At 46.6% G+C, this 17,668-nt stretch overlaps 1 protein-coding gene and 2 long non-coding RNA genes across 4 annotated transcripts; 2 read left to right on the plus strand and 1 right to left on the minus strand.

Annotated features, from left to right (window-relative positions):
• Window positions 1–6,439: 6,439 nt before the first annotated feature.
• Window positions 6,440–9,556, minus strand: LOC117495810 (salivary glue protein Sgs-3-like). The gene is made up of 3 exons (XM_034147345.1): window positions 8,354–9,556; window positions 7,916–8,001; window positions 6,440–7,793 (listed from the first exon to the last, which is right to left on the minus strand). The coding sequence occupies exons 1-3, from the start codon at window positions 9,510–9,512 to the stop codon at window positions 7,713–7,715; spliced, it is 1,326 nt and encodes a 441-aa protein (XP_034003236.1). The 5' UTR covers window positions 9,513–9,556; the 3' UTR covers window positions 6,440–7,712.
• A 1,141-nt stretch (window positions 9,557–10,697) lies between these two features.
• Window positions 10,698–12,299, plus strand: LOC117495811. Of its 2 annotated transcripts, none has more exons than XR_004557214.1 (3): window positions 10,698–10,867; window positions 11,660–11,866; window positions 12,089–12,299. It is a non-coding gene; the product is annotated as an uncharacterized LOC117495811 (long non-coding RNA). The 2 variants fall into 2 exon arrangements; XR_004557213.1 differs by lacking the exon at window positions 10,698–10,867 and adding an exon at window positions 11,381–11,437 and having other exon boundaries at window positions 11,732–11,866.
• A 651-nt stretch (window positions 12,300–12,950) lies between these two features.
• Window positions 12,951–13,757, plus strand: LOC117495812. The gene is made up of 4 exons (XR_004557215.1): window positions 12,951–12,985; window positions 13,082–13,144; window positions 13,241–13,444; window positions 13,728–13,757. It is a non-coding gene; the product is annotated as an uncharacterized LOC117495812 (long non-coding RNA).
• The last annotated feature ends 3,911 nt before the right edge of the window (window positions 13,758–17,668 follow it).

The raw sequence follows: 17,668 nt of genomic DNA on the forward strand, positions 1-17,668 counted from the left end.
CTGTGAGGAAATATCAGCCTGAAATTACAATGGGTTTTAATGGAGACATGTTGAACGTTTTTGTCACTTCATGCCCTCAAGAGGCATTTTGTTTTATTATTTTGCTTAATTATTTGTCATTTTTCAAGCTACGAGATGTTTTCTTACGTTTGTCATGAAAGATGATGTCTCAGGAATGTAGGGTTTGGGATTTATGGCAGTTTAAAAAAAAAATATGAAGGCAAATTTCAAGATTTGCTCCACTCTAGCTGTGACATCACGCACTCTAGTTAATGTTAAAATCTGAAGAAAACCTCTTTAACAAGGTCTGAACAATGTTTAATGTCTCTAAAAGTAAGAATCAGATTTAAAAGTTGTGTTACACGAATAATGTCAGAAAGATGTGCAACATTTTAAAGTTGGAATGAGGTTTCTGAGTGAAAGTATGAATGAACAGTTAGCAGTTGAAGTCGCATGAAGATTTGTTGAAGTCTGAAGAATGTCTCCATTGACTTCCATGTTAGAAATTGGATGAATTATGGGATGTATCTCTGGAATTATGAAAGTTATGAATGATAAAAGTAATAGCCTGCGATTCCCGACCGAGTTGAACGTTTTGATGTTTGAACGGAGTTTCTGCGATGTTGAATGTGGGAGGAGAATAGGGCCAAAATAAGTCGGCGGAATAATAAAAATGTTGTCCGTAGCATAACATATAGTTGGAATGCTGTATCAGCATTCCCACTAAATTAAAGGATGTATGGTGCACCTTTTGCTCCACTATGATATATAAAGCAGAAAGTAGCTTTGCTTGTAATCCACAGAGAGATAATCCAAAGAGAAGAACATGATGGATAACATAAAATAGCAATAACAGAGGTACTTCCATCTCTCAACACAGTGAAGCTGAGTTATTTACAAATGAAGATAATATTTCCTGTGGTATTCAATGGTTCATCAAGGTAGTAACAGTCTTCCTCTGAAAGTGCTCCTGTACGTTACATCACTTATTGGAGAGTGTGATGCCCCTGTGGGTTCATCATTGGAGAGGGTGTGGCTGTCCTGTCTGTGCTGCATTGATTGCATTGATTGCAGTAACTCAGGGCACCTGGGTCTGGTGCCCTGCAGCTATTTAAAGCCTCTCTGTTCTCTCTCTGCTTTTCCCTGCAGGCACCCGGCTCTGTTGAGTATGGTAAACTGGTTGATCTGAATTATTTGTACAAATAAACATATTTTGCTACCCGTTGACATGGTGTGTCTCCTCTTTGTTGTGGCCTTTTGAACCAGGTCATAACAAATGGGGGCTCGTCCTACGGGTTATTTGTGGAAAGTTTGGTTAAAAGTTTGTGTAGTACTCCGAGCATATGGTGTCATTGAGCAGCTGATTAGTTGATGTGGTCCAGCTGTGTGCTGGCTTGGTTTTTTTTTTTCATAGTGTTGTGGCGACGTGGTTAGTGTCAGCTGTTTTCGGACAGCTGTCTCGGGGGCACGTCCGCGTGATTTTGTGGTGTTGCCTGCGTGCAGGTCGCTCCATAACTCTGCCGGGTTCCAGTGCGTAATTACCCGCCGCAAGCCACATGAAGACTAGGTGAGATTATTAAGATTTTGGTTAGGCAGTGAGGGGGTTTGTCTTTTGCCCATGCGTGTTGGCAGGTTAATACTTTGCTTTCTGATTGGTTATAGTATATTATGGCTTCTTTGTCGGCGTTTGTGGATGCGCCGTCAGTGTCTTTCTTAGATGATTGCCAGAAGGCGCAGTTGGTCGAAATAGCAGGGCATTATAAAATTGCTGTTGTAGGGAGCAAGTGGAAATATGGGATTAAAGCTGTCATCTAATCTTTGTTTGAGCAGGGGGTGTTGCAGAAGAGTGAGTTTGGTGCGGCAGGGGTCGTGCCGGTAGTGGTTCAGACAGCTGGTTTGACGTTCGAGCAGCAAAAAGAGCTTTTGGCCATGCAGTTTGAGCAGGAGAAATTGAGGTTGGAGCAGGAGAAGTTGGAGTTGAGGTTGGAGCAGGATAAATTGAGGTTGGAGCAGGAGAAGTTGCAGTTGGAGTTGAGGTTACGGCAGCAGGAGATAGAGAAGCGTTTAGAGGTGGAGAAGGTGCTGGAGGTGGAAAAGATGAAATGTGAGGTGGAACATGCTAGATTACGGCTGATTGGAGAGGGCAAGCTTTCATCTGATGGTTCGGCATCAGGTAGTGGCGATGTTATTTCTGACTTGCGGTTGGTGCCAAAGTTTAATGAGCGTGACCCTGAATTATTTTTTTACCCTATTTGAACGCGTAGCTGCGGCAAGAAACTGGTCAGCTTCGGACAGGGTGCTGTTACTTCAGTGTGTACTCACTGGACAGGAGGCCTATTCAGCTATTTGTGGCGAAAATGCTTTGGACTATGCTAGAGTAAAATCAGCGGTGTCAAAAATCATACGAACTGGTTCCTGAAGCGTATCGTCAAAAATTCAGAAGTTGGGTCAAGGGGGATAAGCAGACAAATGTGGTGATTTGACTTCTCATTTTCAGCGGTGGTGCGCGGCAGCAAAGGTTGCCAGTTTTGACGGTCTTTGTGAACTCATTGTATTGGAACAGTTTAAAGATGTTATCCCTCAGCGTGTGGCTACTTATGTAAATGAGCAGAAGCCTTCCACTGCGCTCAGAGCTGCCGAATTAGCGGATGATTTTGTCATAAGGGCAGTTTTACAGAGAATTGTTCTAGGGGTGATTGGAGACGTGGAGAAGATGGTGGCTATTCCCGCGGTGGTGCAAAGTTCTCACCAGGCTCCTCCCGTAGATTTGCAGGTCCGGGGCAACCCGAGGGCGCCAGAGTGGGCCAATGTAATTATTGCCGAGTAGAGGGTCATTGGAAGGATCAGTGTCCGTTGCTGGAACCTGAGGGGAAGCCTTGTTTTTCATCACATTTTCTCTGCCATTTTGGTTAATAAGCCGTTGGGTGTGGGCTCGGGCATGGCGCCTGATAAGAAGCCGGTTTGTGCCGACCTGGATGTGGGTTCTGGTTTTGAGCCGTTCATCACGGAAGCCGTTGTATCAGTAGTCGGTAGTGACAAGTATGTTCCGATTAAGGTGTTGCGTGACACAGCAGCTAGATACTCATTTATTGTTGAGTCAGTGTTGCCTTTTTTATCGGAAACGGAGATGGGGGATTTTGTACTGATGAGTGGCATGGAGATGGGCTTGATTCCTGTGTCACGTCATGCAATAGTGCTGGTGCGGGGAGTTGTGTCTATCGGCGTGCGTCCCGCATTGCCACTTGATGGGGTACATATGATTTTGGGCAACGATCTCGCTGGTAGTGCTGTGTGGGCTGGTGTGCCACCGCCTGTGGTTGTTTCCAGGCCGTTGGCGTCTGGGGAGCAGGATGAGAGCGGTTTGCAGTTTCGGAGCATTTTTCCAGTTTGTGCTGTGACGCATGCGCAGACCGGTGGAATGTCTGCTGACCCGCCTGCTTCGGAGTGTAGCAAAAGCAATGTGGAATATGTGGTCTCACAGCCTGATCTCCCTTCGTCTGTGTCAAGGGTGGACTGGGTGAGGAGTCAGAGGGACGGTTCATCTCTTTCTGCTCTGTGGACTGAGTTGTTGCCGGGGGAGGGGGTCGGAGACATAGCCCGGGGTTGCTTTGTTCGGGAGGGACTTCCGGGGCTCGTGTTGGCGTCCGGGGAGGTCGTTCAGGAAGGTACAGGGTTCAGCCCTAGTGATTTGGTCTTTGGGCGTGCGGTGCGTGGTCCGTTGGCTGTTCTCCGGGATGGGTTGGTTGAGAGTGAGCCACCTAAGAGATTGGTGGACTGTGTAGGTGGTTTTTGTCATCGCCTGTATGTAGCGGTGGAGATGGCAAGGAGAAATGTAGCTGGTGCTCAGGCAGATATGGAGAGACTCTATGACCGTAAAGCAGAGTGTCGTGGGTTCGGCCCGGGGGATCGGGTGTTGGCTTTGGTGCCATGGCAGGTCTCACCATTCCAAGCTAGGTCCAGGGTTGGGGTTGGCTGAGGAGTGTGACGTTAAGGCGCCAGATGAAGAGAGCCGAGTTGGCGGATGCTCTCTCTCGTGCCCCGGTGGGGTAGTAGGTCTCCTAGGCTAACTGGGAGACTGGCGGATTTTTACTTGCGTTGATGTTTTGGTACCTTTTGTTGTTGGTTCTTCACTCTGACACCACCACAAATGTTCAAAGTAAAAGCAGTGATTTCATGTTCTGGTTTTCCAATAAATTGGAAAGACAAAACCACAAGCTAAACTTATGAAGTATTGATGGTGCAAAGCAAAACAGATTTACATTCAATAATCATAACACTGTTACATTTTGCAATTTGTTGGTCCGGCTTAACAGGTTGTTCATTCGTTGTACAATTGTCAAACATTGTTACAGGGCTCTCACTGGGGTTAACTTAACACCCATGGTGACGAGGCGTGGGGTGGGGACGGTTAGCAGACCAGCAGAGGAGGAGCGGAGGGAGCGAGAGGGGGTGTCCTCCTGAAGAAGGTCAGCCAGATAGGGGGAGGCCAGGTTATGTAGGGCTTTGTAAGTAAGCAGTAGGTTTTTGAATTTGATACTGGATTGAACAGGGAGCCAATGGAGTTTGATGAGGATGGGGTTGATGTGTTCTGAGGCCTTGGTGCCGGTGATGATCCGGGCTGCAGAGTTCTGTATGATTTGTAGTTTATTGATGAGCTTGGTGGGATGAAACTGTCCCTGAGTCTGGTGGTTTTAGTCCTGATGCCGTGGTACCGCCTGCCAGACGGCAGCAGACAGAACAGTTTGTGGCTGGGGTGATGGGGGGTCTTTTGTAATCAAAAAGTTGATTGTCAAGTCCCAAAACAAACCATGCAATATATTAGACTTTAAGTACTTTGTCAGGCTTAATATTTATCTCCAGATACCCCCAAAGCGTTTTGCTAACATGTATTTAAAATACAACCTAAAGTATTATTTAATGTTTTAATAAAGCCTAATTAGTTTGTCTGTTTTGCACATCCTCCTATTAATATCTTTGTATATGCGGCACTAAATGGTTTTATCGTAGAGATCATTTACAGTATCTTCTTGATATTTTCTATTCTATATTTCTATCATTGACCTTCTACTTTCCCCCTAATTTGTATGTACTCTTAATATTTAAATGTTTTCATCAAATATAACGGCATTCAACAAAACATGCAGGAGACCTTAGGCAAGGCAAGTTTATGTAGCACCTTTCAACACAAGGCAATTCAAAGTGCTTTACAAAAATGAAAGACAAGGCAAAAAAATTGTGTATCCACCTCGCTCAGACCGCCGCCTTAATTTGCATATTCACCTTCCTCAGCTGGCAGACCTCCCACTTGAGTCAAGTTGAGTGAATCAGCATTTTCTATGTCGCTTATCCATTTTGTAACTTTGGCAAGGAATGTGATTATGTGTGTACATCTCGGCTGATACCATTTCTCATCGTCCTCTTTTCTTGCGCTCTCATCCAACATTTGCGCATATGAGACATGCAAGGCTTTAAAATCATCCGAAAGTTCGTTAAACTTCATCATATTCCCTTTGACTTCATCCAGGCGGCTGCAGTTGTTGGAGCTGCAGTTGTTGTGGCCAGAGTTGAAGGACTTGTAGTTGTGGGATTAGCTGTTGTAGGGGCTACAGTAGTGGGGGTTGCAGTTGTCGTAACTACAGTAGTGGGGGCTGTTGTGGGGGTTGCAGTTGTAGGGGCCACAGTTGTTCGATTGATTTTGCTAACTTATAACACAATTTATGAGGCGATATACCTCACCTCTAGTAAGTGGCCCAGCCCTTCGTATGTTTTTCTGTATGTGGCCCTCGGATAAAAAGGTTTGGACACCCCTGCCTTAGTATCTTCATCTTTCCATAAAAATCTATTGAGGATTCGATATAATATTATACATTGTTACGCCAAGTTCATTGTTTAACCAAGGGGCACGATTGGTCTTGAAAAGTTTAACCAATGAGGAAGTGTTTAAAACATCTGAAAAGAGTCTACGGTTTCTACAACTTTCAGAAAACATTTCATAAAATATATCCACATTGGTATTATTTATCATGTTCCTTTCATCATTTTCAGGACAGACTTTGGATATTTTTTTTCTGTGATCAAGGATGACTGCATATTTGTATTTCTAATTCAGAGATAACACATCTTGATCTTAGTGGGCACTTCACAAAACCAAACCATTAAGAAAAACGATAAAGGTTGTCGAACTGGATTCTTTGTAATGTGCCTTTTATTGCTTCTTCTTTTCTCTGCTGATTGTTCAGTTCAAACTCTACTTTTATTTGTACTTTAGTTTCTAATGTAACTTGTAACTGATTGCTATCAATACTCAAATGTGATCCACATGTTGTAAAAGAACTTTAAACTTTAATAATTTACCATGTGTTATTTTTATAAAAAGTGCTGTTGTATGATTTGTGGTAGACAAGACATAATTTCAGTTGTTCATATTGCGACTACAATGGTGAGTTGTATATCAATTATTTATTTGAATTTTTTTATATTTGACATGTCACAGCCATTATTGTACAATATTAAACAATTACAGGATGTATAGTGCACCTTTTGTGCCATTTCTGCACATCATGCTCCATTATGATATATAAAGCAGAAAGTAGTTTTCCTTGTAATCCACAGAGAGATAGTAATTAAAAGAGAAGAAAATGATGGATAACATAAAATAGCAATAACAGAGGTACTTCCATCTCTCGACACAGTGAAGCTGAGTTATTTACAAATGAAGATAATATTTCCTGTGGTATTCAATGGTTCATCAAGGTAGTAACAGTCTTCCTCTGAAAGTGCTCCTGTACGTTACATCACTTGTTGGAGAGAGTGAGAGTAATTGACCATGATTCTCGCTCTACATCACAGCCTCCTTCACTCTGACACCACCACAAATGTTCAAGTTCAAAGCAAAAGCAGTGATTTCATGTTCTGGTTATCCAATAAATTGGAAAGACAAAACCACAAGCTAAACTTATGAAGTATTGATGGTGCAAAACAGATTTACATTCAATAATCATAACACTGTGTTACATTTAGCAATTTATTGGTCCGGCTTAACAGGTCGTTCATTCGTTGTACAATTGTCAAACATTATTACAGGGCTCTCACTGGGGTTAACTTCACTTGTGTTTCGTTTAAATGTTCCCTTATGTATGCATGGTTAAAAAGAGTCATTAGTTTAGTTTCCTGGTTACCTGGCTCCTTTAATTTCACAGCATGATAAATTAACACCTCTTTAAAACATCTTTGACAGTTTGTAGGTTTGAGCTTCCTGTTGTACTGTGCAATTAATGTGACACTTAGGCCTAAAACACTACCTCATCTTTCACATTCTGGGAAATACTGCACACACAAGATGTTTTGGTTAAAAGGGAAAATCGTTCTTTTAAAAAAAAAAGATTTTAGTTGGACAAAAAGCTGCTATATAAACACAAGAGGGTTGTGAACCTTAAACTTAAGTGTTGTCATTGATTAAAAACACCTTCTCTTGCACCTTAAGAGCGATCCAGATATTTCTGTTGATTTCTTGTTATTGGTTGTAGACCACTTCAACATATTGGAGTATAATGACATACGATGTGTTGTGCCCAAACTGAAAGCAATACACATATCAAAGACACTTTCCTGATATGATGAAATGGTTGAGGGGAATGCCCCTTCACATTGTTTATAAACAATACCAGCAGCCCAACCTGAAATTGCATTTGTCAAAAATCTCCATGACGCTTCTATGGGGACACTTGAACCCTTTGTATGTTTTTCACGGTAACTGTGTGGGCTGATCCATTCGGGAGCCGGTCTCTAAAAAACTAAATGGAGAGAAAACAAAATGAACTCGAATAAATCAAAGTTATATCTAATTTCTATCATGTATTACGTTGTGTGAGGATCCTTCACATACAAGTTATCTGACATATTATGGTTTACATACCTGTTTAACAAGTTCAATGATGGTTCCATTGCTGACCTCCCCAAAGGTAGATATTCTCAGTTGTAGGTGTGCAAGTGATACCAAACCTGTATGTGAATAAACAACATAAGTAGGAAATGTGAAGGCCAATTTTATAATTATACCCTTTCATGAAAATAACATTATTGCTAATATACTCATATATTTAATATACTATTGATCCCCTTAATCATACAAATGAATTTGAACTCCCTAAAACTGTGGCTTATGGCCATTATAATGTTCTAAAATAAAAAGTGGGAGAGCTACACTTGGGGTCAAAGTGGATTTTATGATGTTTCTTTCTTAATGTGAGCTTCATTTAATGCCTTTGGCCATGCATATTCAAAACATTCTACCATTAATTCCTGCGTAATAGAAATGAAATCAAAATGTAAAAATAATAATTTGAGTCAAAACCTTGGGTTGGAGTTGGTGAGATAAGGGGAGTTGGAGGAGCTGAAGTTGTTAGAGCCACTGTTGTGGTTACTGCAGTTGTAGCAGTTGTAGGGGCCTCAGTTGTAGGGACTATAGTTGTGTGAACGGCAGTTGTAGGGGCTGCAGTTGTAGGGGATACAGTAGTGGGGGCTGCAGTTGTGGGAGATTGTGTTGTTTCTAGTGGAGTTGTTGTGGCTGCAGTTGATGGGGCTGTAGTTGTAGAGGCTACAGTAGTGGGATGTGCAGTTGTGGGGGCGAAAGTTGAAGGAACTACCGTAGTGGGGGCTGCAGTTGTGGGAGCTTGAGTTGTAGGGGCTGCAGATGTTGGAACTACAGTAGAAGGGGCTGACGTTGTAGGGGCTGAAGTTGTGGGGGCCACAGTTGTAGGAACTATAGTAGTGGGGGCTGCAGTTGTTGGGGCCACAGTTGTCGGAACTATAGTAGTCGAAGCAGCAGTTAAAGGAGCTGCAGCAGTAGTTGTAGGGGCTGCAGTTGTAGGAACTACAGTTGTCAGACCTGTAGTTGTGGGAGCAGCTGTTGTAGGGGCGACAGTAGTAGAAACTACAGTTGTCGATGCTGCAGTTGTCGGACCTGTAGTTGTGGGGACTGCAGTTGTGGGGACTGCAGTTGTCAGGGCTGAAGTTGTGGGTGCTGCGGTTGTCTGGGCTGAAGTTGTGGGGGCTGCGGTTGTTGGGGCTGCAGTTGTCGTAGGTGAAGCAGTAGTTGTAGGTGCTATTGTTGTTTTTGTAACAGTAGAAGGGGCTGCAGTTGTAAGTGCAGCAGTAGTTGTAGGTTGCACAGTTGTCGGAGCAGCAGTAGTTGTAGGTGCTGCTGTTGTTGTAGGTGCTGCTGTTGTTGCAACAGTAGTAGGGGCTGCTGTCGTAGGTTCAGTTGTCGTAGTTGAAGCAGTAGTTGTAGGTTGCACTGTTGTCAGAGCAGCAGTAGTTGTAGGTGCTATTGTTGTTGTTGCAACAGTAGAAGGGGCTGCAGTTGTAAGTGCAGCAGTAGTTGTAGGTTGCACAGTTGTCGGAGCAGCAGTAGTTGTAGGTGCTGCTGTTGTTGTAGGTGCTGCTGTTGTTGTTGCAATAGTAGTAGGGGCTACAGTTGTAAGTGCAGCAGTAGTTGTAGGTGCTGCTGTCATTGTTGCTGCTGTTGTTGTTGCAACAGTAGTAGGGGCTGAAGTTGTAGGTGCAGCAGTAGTTGTAGGTTGGACTGTTGTCGGAGCAGCAGTAGTCGTAGGTGCTGCTGTTGTTGTTGCAACAGTAGTAGGGCCTGCAGTTGTAAGTGCAGCAGTAGTTGTAGGTTGCACCGTTGTCGGAGCAGCAGTAGTTGTAGGTGCTGCTGTTGTTGTTGTAACAGTAGTAGGGGCTGCAGTTGTAGGTGCAGCAGTAGTTGTAGGTTGCACCGTTGTCGGAGCAGCAGTAGTTGTAGGTGCCGCTGTTGTTGTTGCAATAGTAGTAGGTGCGGCTGTCGTATGTGCAGTTGTCATAGGTGCAGCAGTTGTTGTAGGTGAAGCGGTAGTTGTAGGTTGCACTGTTGTCGGAGCAGCAGTAGTTGCAGGTGCAGCAGTAGTTGTAGGTGCAGCAGTAGTTGTAGGTGCTGCTGTCGTTGTTGCAACAGTAGTAGGCGCTGCAGTTGTAAGTGCAGCAGTAGTTGTAGGTTGGACTGTTGTCGGAGCAGCAGTAGTCGTGGGTGCTGCTGTTGTTGTTGCAACAATAGTAGGGGCTGCAGTAGTAAGTGCAGCAGTAGTTGTAGGTTGCACCGTTGTCGGAGCAGCAGTAGTTGTAGGTGCTGCTGTTGTTGTTGCAACAGTAGTAGGGGCTGCAGTTGTAGGTGCAGCAGTAGTTGTAGGTTGCACCGTTGTCGGAGCAGCAGTAGTTGTAGGTGCTGCTGTTGTTGTTGCAATAGTAGTAGGTGCGGCTGTCGTATGTGCAGTTGTCGTAGGTGAAGCGGTAGTTGTAGGTTGCACTGTTGTCGGAGCAGCAGTAGTTGCAGGTGCAGCAGTAGTTGTAGGTGCAGCAGTTGTTGTAGGTGCTGCTGTCGTTGTAGGTGCTGCTGTTGTTGTTGCAACAGTAGTAGGGGCTGCAGTTGTAAGTGCAGCAGTAGTTGTAGGTTGGACTGTTGTCGGAGCAGCAGTAGTCGTGGGTGCTGCTGTTGTTGTTGCAACAGTAGTATGTGCAGCAGTTGTTGTAGGTGATGCTGTTGTTGTTGCAACAGTAGTAGGTGCTGCAGTTGTAGGTGAAGCAGTAGTTGTAGGTTGCACCGTTGTCGGAGCAGCAGTAGTTGTAGGTGCTGCTGTTGTTGTTGCAACAGTAGTAGGTGCTGCAGTTGTAGGTGAAGCAGTAGTTGTAGGTTGCACCGTTGTCGGAGCAGCAGTAGTTGTAGGTGCTGCTGTTGTTGTTCCAATAGTAGTAGGTGCGGCTGTCGTATGTGCAGTTGTCGTAGGTGAAGCGGTAGTTGTAGGTTGCACTGTTGTCGGAGCAGCAGTAGTTGTAGGTGCAGCAGTAGTTGTAGGTGCAGCAGTAGTTGTAGGTGCTGCTGTCGTTGTAGGTGCTGCTGTTGTTGTTGCAACAATAGTAGGGGCTGCAGTAGTAAGTGCAGCAGTAGTTGTAGGTTGCACCGTTGTCGGAGCAGCAGTAGTTGTAGGTGCAGCAGTAGTTGTAGGTGCAGCAGTAGTTGTAGGTGCTGCTGTCGTTGTAGGTGCTGCTGTTGTTGTTGCAACAGTAGTAGGGGCTGAAGTTGTAGGTGCAGCAGTAGTTGTAGGTTGGACTGTTGTCGGAGCAGCAGTAGTCGTGGGTGCTGCTGTTGTTGTTGTTGCAACAGTAGTAGGGTCTGCAGTTGTAGGTGCAGCAGTTGTTGTAGGTTGCACCGTTGTCGGAGCAGCAGTAGTTGTAGGTGCTGCTGTCGTTGTAGGTGCTGCTGTTGTTGTTGTAACAGTAGTAGGGGCTGCAGTTGTCAGAGCAGCAGTAGTTGTAGGTGCTGCTGTTGTTGTTGCAACAGTAGTAGGTGCTGCAGTTGTAGGTGCAGCAGTAGTTGTAGGTTGCACCGTTGTCGGAGCAGCAGTAGGTGCTGCTGTTGTTGTTGCAATAGTAGTAGGGGCTGCAGTTGTAGGTGCAGCAGTAGTTGTAGGTGCTGCTGTTGTTGTTGTAACAGTAGTAGGGGCTGCAGTTGTCGGAGCAGCAGTAGTTGTAGGTGCTGCTGTTGTTGTTGCAACAGTAGTAGGTGCTGCAGTTGTAGGTGCAGCAGTAGTTGTAGGTTGCACCGTTGTCGGAGCAGCAGTAGTTGTAGGTGCTGCTGTTGTTGTTGCAATAGTAGTAGGTGCGGCTGTCGTATGTGCAGTTGTCGTCGGAGCAGCAGTAGTTGTAGGTGCTGCTGTTGTTGTTGCAATAGTAGTAGGTGCGGCTGTCGTATGTGCAGTTGTCGTAGGTGAAGCGGTAGTTGTAGGTTGCACTGTTGTCGGAGCAGCAGTAGTTGTAGGTGCAGCAGTAGTTGTAGGTGCTGCTGTCGTTGTAGGTGCTGCTGTTGTTGTTGCAACAGTAGGAGGGGCTGCAGTTGTAAGTGCAGCAGTAGTTGTAGGTTGGACTGTTGTCGGAGCAGCAGTAGTCGTGGGTGCTGCTGTTGTTGTTGCAACAGTAGTAGGTGCTGCAGTTGTAGGTGCAGCAGTTGTTGTAGGTGATGCTGTTGTTGTTGCAACAGTAGTAGTTGCTGCAGTTGTAGGTGCAGCAGTAGTTGTAGGTTGCACCGTTGTCGGAGCAGCAGTAGTTGTAGGTGCTGCTGTTGTTGTTGCAATAGTAGTAGGTGCGGCTGTCGTATGTGCAGTTGTCGTAGGTGAAGCGGTAGTGGTAGGTTGCACTGTTGTTGGAGCAGCAGTAGTTGTAGGTGCAGCAGTAGTTGTAGGTGCAGCAGTAGTTGTAGGTGCTGCTGTCGTTGTAGGTGCTGCTGTTGTTGTTGTAACAGTAGTAGGGGCTGCAGTTGTAAGTGCAGCAGTAGTTGTAGGTTGGACTGTTGTCGGAGCAGCAGTAGTCGTGGGTGCTGCTGTTGTTGTTTCAACAGTAGTAGGGGCTGCAGTTGTAGGTGCAGCAGTTGTTGTAGGTGATGCTGTTGTTGTTGCAACAGTAGTAGTTGCTGCAGTTGTAGGTGAAGCAGTAGTTGTAGGTTGCACGGTTGTCGGAGCAGCAGTAGTTGTAGGTGCTGCTGTTGTTGTTGCAACAGTAGTAGGTGCTGCAGTTGTAGGTGCAGCAGTAGTTGTAGGTTGCACCGTTGTCGGAGCAGCAGTAGTTGTAGGTGCTGCTGTTGTTGTTGCAATAGTAGTAGGTGCGGCTGTCGTATGTGCAGTTGTCGTAGGTAAAGCGGTAGTTGTAGGTTGCACTGTTGTCGGAGCAGCAGTAGTTGTAGGTGCAGCAGTAGTTGTAGGTGCAGCAGTAGTTGTAGGTGCTGCTGTCGTTGTAGGTGCTGCTGTTGTTGTTGCAACAGTAGTAGGGGCTGCAGTTGTAAGTGCAGCAGTAGTTGTAGGTTGGACTGTTGTCGGAGCAGCAGTAGTCGTGGGTGCTGCTGTTGTTGTTGTTGTTGCAACAGTAGTAGGGGCTGCAGTTGTAGGTGCAGCAGTTGTTGTAGGTGATGCTGTTGTTGTTGCAACAGTAGTAGGTGCTGCAGTTGTAGGTGAAGCAGTAGTTGTAGGTGGCACCGTTGTCGGAGCAGCAGTAGTTGTAGGTGATGCTGTTGTTGTTGCAACAGTAGTAGGGGCTGCAGTTGTAAGAGCAGCAGTTGTTGTAGGTTGGACTGTTGTCGGAGCAGCAGTAGTCGTGGGTGCTGCTGTTGTTGTTGCAACAGTAGTAGGGGCTGCAGTTGTAGGTGCAGCAGTTGTTGTAGGTGATGCTGTTGTTGTTGCAACAGTAGTAGGTGCTGCAGTTGTAGGTGAAGCAGTAGTTGTAGGTGGCACCGTTGTCGGAGCAGCAGTAGTTGTAGGTGATGCTGTTGTTGCAATAGTAGTAGGTGCGGCTGTCGTATGTGCAGTTGTCGTAGGTGAAGCGGTAGTTGTAGGTTGCACTGTTGTCGGAGCAGCAGTAGTTGTAGGTGCAGCAGTAGTTTGTAGGGACAGCAGTAGTTGTAGGGACAGCAGTAGTTGTAGGGACAGCAGTAGTTGTAGGTGCTGCTGTTGTTGTAGGTGCTGCTGTTGTTGTTGCAACAATAGTAGGGGCTGCAGTAGTAAGTGCAGCAGTAGTTGTAGGTTGCACCGTTGTCGGAGCAGCAGTAGTTGTAGGTGCTGCTGTTGTTGTTGCAACAGTAGTAGGGGCTGCAGTTGTAGATGCAGCAGTAGTTGTAGGTTGCACCGTTGTCGGAGCAGCAGTAGTTGTAGGTGCTGCTGTTGTTGTTGCAATAGTAGTAGGGGCTGCAGTTGTAAGTGCAGCAGTAGTTGTAGGTTGGACTGTTGTCGGAGCAGCAGTAGTCGTGGGTGCTGCTGTTGTTGTTGCAACAGTAGTAGGGGCTGCAGTTGTAGGTGCAGCAGTAGTTGTAGGTGCTGCTGTTGTTGTTGCAACAGTAGTAGGGGCTGCAGTTGTAGGTGCAGCAGTAGTTGTAGGTTGCACCGTTGTCGGAGCAGCAGTAGTTGTAGGTGCTGCTGTTGTTGTTGCAATAGTAGTAGGTGCGGCTGTCGTATGTGCAGTTGTCGTAGGTGAAGCGGTAGTTGTAGGTTGCACTGTTGTCGGAGCATCAGTAGTTGTAGGTGCAGCAGTAGTTGTAGGTGCAGCAGTAGTTGTAGGTGCTGCTGTCGTTGTAGGTGCTGCTGTTGTTGTTGCAACAGTAGTAGGGGCTGCAGTTGTAAGTGCAGCAGTAGTTGTAGGTTGGACTGTTGTCGGAGCAGCAGTAGTCGTGGGTGCTGCTGTTGTTGTTGCAACAGTAGTAGGGGCTGCAGTTGTAGGTGCAGCAGTAGTTGTAGGTGATGCTGTTGTTGTTGCAACAGTAGTAGGTGCTGCAGTTGTAGGTGAAGCAGTAGTTGTAGGTTGCACCGTTGTCGGAGCAGCAGTAGTTGTAGGTGCTGCTGTTGTTATCGCAACAGTAGTAGGGGCTGCAGTTGTAGGTGCAGCAGTAGTTGTAGGTGCTGCTGTCGTTGTAGGTGCTGCTGTTGTTGTTGCAACAGTAGTAGGGGCTGCAGTTGTAAGTGCAGCAGTAGTTGTAGTTTGGACTGTTGTCGGAGCAGCAGTAGTCGTGGGTGCTGCTGTTGTTGTTGCAACAGTAGTAGGGGCTGCAGTTGTAGGTGAAGCAGTAGTTGTAGGTTGCACCGTTGTCGGAGCAGCAGTAGTTGTAGGTGCTGCTGTTGTTGTTGCAACAGTAGTATGTGCAGCAGTTGTTGTAGGTGATGCTGTTGTTGTTGCAACAGTAGTAGGTGCTGCAGTTGTAGGTGAAGCAGTAGTTGTAGGTTGCACCGTTGTCGGAGCAGCAGTAGTTGTAGGTGCTGCTGTTGTTGTTGCAACAGTAGTAGGTGCTGCAGTTGTAGGTGCAGCAGTAGTTGTAGGTTGCACCGTTGTCGGAGCAGCAGTAGTTGTAGGTGCTGCTGTTGTTGTTGCAATAGTAGTAGGTGCGGCTGTCGTATGTGCAGTTGTCGTAGGTAAAGCGGTAGTTGTAGGTTGCACTGTTGTCGGAGCAGCAGTAGTTGTAGGTGCAGCAGTAGTTGTAGGTGCAGCAGTAGTTGTAGGTGCTGCTGTCGTTGTAGGTGCTGCTGTTGTTGTTGCAACAGTAGTAGGGGCTGCAGTTGTAAGTGCAGCAGTAGTTGTAGGTTGGACTGTTGTCGGAGCAGCAGTAGTCGTGGGTGCTGCTGTTGTTGTTGTTGTTGCAACAGTAGTAGGGGCTGCAGTTGTAGGTGCAGCAGTTGTTGTAGGTGATGCTGTTGTTGTTGCAACAGTAGTAGGTGCTGCAGTTGTAGGTGAAGCAGTAGTTGTAGGTGGCACCGTTGTCGGAGCAGCAGTAGTTGTAGGTGATGCTGTTGTTGTTGCAACAGTAGTAGGGGCTGCAGTTGTAAGAGCAGCAGTTGTTGTAGGTTGGACTGTTGTCGGAGCAGCAGTAGTCGTGGGTGCTGCTGTTGTTGTTGCAACAGTAGTAGGGGCTGCAGTTGTAGGTGCAGCAGTTGTTGTAGGTGATGCTGTTGTTGTTGCAACAGTAGTAGGTGCTGCAGTTGTAGGTGAAGCAGTAGTTGTAGGTGGCACCGTTGTCGGAGCAGCAGTAGTTGTAGGTGATGCTGTTGTTGCAATAGTAGTAGGTGCGGCTGTCGTATGTGCAGTTGTCGTAGGTGAAGCGGTAGTTGTAGGTTGCACTGTTGTCGGAGCAGCAGTAGTTGTAGGTGCAGCAGTAGTTGTAGGGACAGCAGTAGTTGTAGGGACAGCAGTAGTTGTAGGGACAGCAGTAGTTGTAGGTGCTGCTGTTGTTGTAGGTGCTGCTGTTGTTGTTGCAACAATAGTAGGGGCTGCAGTAGTAAGTGCAGCAGTAGTTGTAGGTTGCACCGTTGTCGGAGCAGCAGTAGTTGTAGGTGCTGCTGTTGTTGTTGCAACAGTAGTAGGGGCTGCAGTTGTAGATGCAGCAGTAGTTGTAGGTTGCACCGTTGTCGGAGCAGCAGTAGTTGTAGGTGCTGCTGTTGTTGTTGCAATAGTAGTAGGGGCTGCAGTTGTAAGTGCAGCAGTAGTTGTAGGTTGGACTGTTGTCGGAGCAGCAGTAGTCGTGGGTGCTGCTGTTGTTGTTGCAACAGTAGTAGGGGCTGCAGTTGTAGGTGCAGCAGTAGTTGTAGGTGCTGCTGTTGTTGTTGCAACAGTAGTAGGGGCTGCAGTTGTAGGTGCAGCAGTAGTTGTAGGTTGCACCGTTGTCGGAGCAGCAGTAGTTGTAGGTGCTGCTGTTGTTGTTGCAATAGTAGTAGGTGCGGCTGTCGTATGTGCAGTTGTCGTAGGGGAAGTGGTAGTTGTAGGTTGCACTGTTGTCGGAGCATCAGTAGTTGTAGGTGCAGCAGTAGTTGTAGGTGCAGCAGTAGTTGTAGGTGCTGCTGTCGTTGTAGGTGCTGCTGTTGTTGTTGCAACAGTAGTAGGGGCTGCAGTTGTAAGAGCAGCAGTTGTTGTAGGTTGGACTGTTGTCGGAGCAGCAGTAGTCGTGGGTGCTGCTGTTGTTGTTGCAACAGTAGTAGGGGCTGCAGTTGTAGGTGCAGCAGTTGTTGTAGGTGATGCTGTTGTTGTTGGAACAGTAGTAGGTGCTGCAGTTGTAGGTGAAGCAGTAGTTGTAGGTTGCACCGTTGTCGGAGCAGCAGTAGTTGTAGGTGCTGCTGTTGTTGTTGCAATAGTAGTAGGTGCGGCTGTCGTATGTGCAGTTGTCGTAGGTGAAGCGGTAGTTGTAGGTTGCACTGTTGTCGGAGCAGCAGTAGTTGTAGGTGCAGCAGTAGTTGTAGGTGCAGCAGTAGTTGTAGGTGCTGCTGTCGTTGTAGGTGCTGCTGTTGTTGTTGCAACAGTAGTAGGGGCTGCAGTTGTAAGTGCAGCAGTAGTTGTAGGTTGGACTGTTGTCGGAGCAGCAGTAGTCGTGGGTGCTGCTGTTGTTGTTGCAACAGTAGTAGGGGCTGCAGTTGTAGGTGCAGCAGTAGTTGTAGGTGATGCTGTTGTTGTTGCAACAGTAGTAGGTGCTGCAGTTGTAGGTGAAGCAGTAGTTGTAGGTTGCACCGTTGTCGGAGCAGCAGTAGTTGTAGGTGCTGCTGTTGTTATCGCAACAGTAGTAGGGGCTGCAGTTGTAGGTGCAGCAGTAGTTGTAGGTGCTGCTGTTGTTGTAGGTGCTGCTGTTGTTGTTGCAACAGTAGTAGGGGCTGCAGTTGTAAGTGCAGCAGTAGTTGTAGTTTGGACTGTTGTCGGAGCAGCAGTAGTCGTGGGTGCTGCTGTTGTTGTTGCAACAGTAGTAGGGGCTGCAGTTGTAGGTGAAGCAGTAGTTGTAGGTTGCACCGTTGTCGGAGCAGCAGTAGTTGTAGGTGCTGCTGTTGTTGTTGCAATAGTAGTAGGTGCTGCTGTCGTAGGTGCAGTTGTCGTAGGTGCAGCAGTTGTTGTAGGTGCTGCTGTTGTTGCAACAGTAGTAGGGGCTGCAGTTGTAGGTAAAGCAGTAGTTGTAGGTTGCACCGTTGTTGGAGCAGCAGTAGTTGTAGGTGCTGCTGTTGTTGTTGCAATAGTAGTAGGTGATGCTGTCGTAGGTGCAGTTGTCGTAGGTGCAGCAGTTGTTGTAGGTGCTGCTCTTGTTGTTGCAACAGTAGTAGGGGCTGCAGTTGTTGGTGAAGCAGTAGTTGTAGGT

This window comes from Trematomus bernacchii, unplaced genomic scaffold (assembly GCF_902827165.1).
Source record: "Trematomus bernacchii unplaced genomic scaffold, fTreBer1.1, whole genome shotgun sequence".
NCBI classification, from domain to species: domain Eukaryota; kingdom Metazoa; phylum Chordata; class Actinopteri; order Perciformes; family Nototheniidae; genus Trematomus; species Trematomus bernacchii.

Excerpts from the sequence above, each read along its gene's own strand:
- LOC117495810 (XM_034147345.1), bottom strand. The coding sequence starts at position 9,512 with ATGACAGCAGCACCTACAACTACTGCTGCACTTACAACTGTAGCCCCT. Across the intron at positions 8,002-8,353 it reads CTCACCAACTCCAACCCAAG|GTTTGGTATCACTTGCACAC; the intron begins GTTTTGACTCAA and ends ATTCACATACAG. Across the intron at positions 7,794-7,915 it reads TCATTGAACTTGTTAAACAG|TTTTTTAGAGACCGGCTCCC; the intron begins GTATGTAAACCA and ends CTCTCCATTTAG.